This window comes from Thrips palmi, unplaced genomic scaffold (genome assembly GCF_012932325.1).
Source record: "Thrips palmi isolate BJ-2018 unplaced genomic scaffold, TpBJ-2018v1 HiC_scaffold_6, whole genome shotgun sequence".
In the NCBI taxonomy this organism is placed as follows: Eukaryota; Metazoa; Arthropoda; class Insecta; order Thysanoptera; family Thripidae; genus Thrips; species Thrips palmi.
In genome coordinates this window covers 9579039-9581276 of record NW_023144633.1, presented here as the reverse complement: position 1 = coordinate 9581276, position 2238 = coordinate 9579039, and the positions used below count along the sequence as shown (strand labels likewise).

The window sequence follows — 2238 nt, the reverse complement described above, 5'->3', positions numbered from 1 at the left end:
AATTGTTCATATTTTAACAGATAAAGTATAAAACAACACTAAGTCAATCCGCCAGGGCAGTACAGCGCTTTCGTTGAAAACGCATTTTTGAGTTTGAGGTTAGACCATTTCGCACGGTTGCAGCGCTGGACGCCAAACGGTTTGACCTAGAACAACGTAATTTGGTGACAGCCTTCCTGAGATGTCTGGCTATGGTGGGTACCTCAATCACTTTTAAAAAACCATTCTAAGTTGTATTTGTTACATGCCAAAAAAAGTTGTTCAATTTTTTGGGTCAAAAGTGTTCAATTTTAAACGTTAAAAAAATAATAAAAATCGACCAATGCAAATTATTTTGCTACCTACCATAGCGGCATGTCGTAGGAGCTTCCATGCTAAATCTCCCCGCTGTAGCTCAAAAACTGCGCCCTAGAGGCCTGGAACCGTTTGCAATTTCATGTTGCGAGAAAAACTCGATCAAAGTTGGGGAAACTGGGCTTTTCCCCTATGCATGTTTGCGGCCCACAACCTCCCAAAACTGCAATTTTTTGAATTTCGGAATGCGGTTTTCGCCATTCGACGCAGAAAAGAATGGTCTATAGTATGATCTAATAAAAAAAAGTTGCGATTTTTTATCATTTTGGAGTGATGTCCCTCCTTAACACATCGTAAAAGATGGGATTTTGTGTGTAGAATAATTTGTCCGATCTTCGCAGTCCGTGTCCTCTGTTGATTCTTCCCTGCATAGGGCCTTCAATAATTACAATTTTGCAATTTTCTTTTTTACCCACTCGACTTGTCGCAGTGTAGAATTGGCCGTGAGAAAAACATGGAGTAGTTAAGTATAAACCAATCCTCTTCAATGTTTGGCCTTGCAACTTGTTGGTTGTCATTGCATAACTGTATTTGATGGGAAATTGCCGTCTTTTCAAAGTGCCAGGGAGACTAAATTCATCTGTCATGATGTCTACTCAAAATATTGCAACAGTTTCTCCTTTTTTGGTGCCGGTCAGAACTTTACAAATGGGCAAGTTGTTGAGACATTGTGTTATCTTTAATCTGGTGCCATTGCACAAACCACCACCAACTCAAGTTTCTTATTAGCATTACATTGATGCCTGGAGCCACTAAGAGATCATGGGACGGAAGTGAGGCATTTTCATGACTGTTCAGGTATTCTTCATTAAATCTTGGTCGGGGATCTTCTGGTCTATTTTCGTCGTTGTCTTCTTGCTGCTGTTCATTCCGGTTTAAATTAATTAAGTTTGTAGCTGCTAAATATTTTCTGGCACTTGGATCATCTTTTAATTTTGACTGTGCAATTTGTTTGTTAGTATTGTTCACTGCATCATTTATTGGACATAATATGGCTGCGTCATCATGATCTGGTTTGTCATACTGTTGGCCGAAACAGTGATTGATAAGATCCTGCAAATGTAATTCCAGCATTTCTCTGGGCACTTTTAGTTCTTCTGAGTTCGGTTCATTAGCTCGTCCCTCACCGACACTTAACAGCCACTCAGCATAAGCAGGGTCTTGTAGAGCTCTCACATTTTTTGTTAAGTGGGTGACTTTGAAAAGTGGCCATAAATTCGATGATGTTATAGTTGCGTCAATAATATTTGCCCTTGTTCCCTTTACGACAGTGGGTAAAATTTGTCGAAAGTCTCCACCAAGAATAACCACTTTACCGCCAAAGGGCACGTTTGGTTGTTGCATTATGTCTCTCAGAAGGCGGTCAACGACATGAAGCATCCACGCAGAAACCATGGATACCTCGTCCCAAATAATAATTGCAGCTTCTTGGAGTTGTTGGGCTTGTATGGATTGCATATGCAGTCTACTTCTGGTCGTAAGTAGACCGTCATCTTCCAATGGTAATCCAAAAGTTTTGTGGCTGGTCCTGCCCTTTCGAAGTAAGTTAGCGGCATTGGAGGAAATGTTTGAATGTCGAGGGTCTGAGTTAATGGTTGTGGTGCTCCGGGATTACGTTCATTTGGATTAAGTGGTCTAGGAAAGTACATTGCATCGTAACTCATTGGTGGTAACTTTCCAGTAAAAACTGCATCGACAAAATCAGGAGTTGGGTTAGTTTGGTATTGACCACCTCTCAAAATTCTGTCAATAAAGTTATGTCCAAGCGAAGTTACTTTTTCATTTCGCCCCTTTGGATTCACAACTAAAACAACATCTTTCATTTGTCGTCGTTCTTGCTGGGCCCTGGTCGCTTCTTGTGCTGCAATTTCGGCCGTAAACTTG

At 40.8% G+C, this 2238-nt stretch overlaps 1 protein-coding gene across 1 annotated transcript; it reads right to left on the bottom strand.

The window, feature by feature from the left end:
* Positions 1-996: 996 nt before the first annotated feature.
* Positions 997-1698, bottom strand: LOC117652055. The gene has a single exon (XM_034396690.1). It carries the CDS (start codon positions 1696-1698, stop codon positions 997-999), a length of 702 nt encoding a protein of 233 aa, XP_034252581.1.
* Between the last annotated feature and the right edge of the window lie 540 nt (positions 1699-2238).

Excerpts from the sequence above, each read along its gene's own strand:
- LOC117652055 (XM_034396690.1), bottom strand. The coding sequence starts at position 1,698 with ATGCAACAACCAAACGTGCCCTTTGGCGGTAAAGTGGTTATTCTTGGT.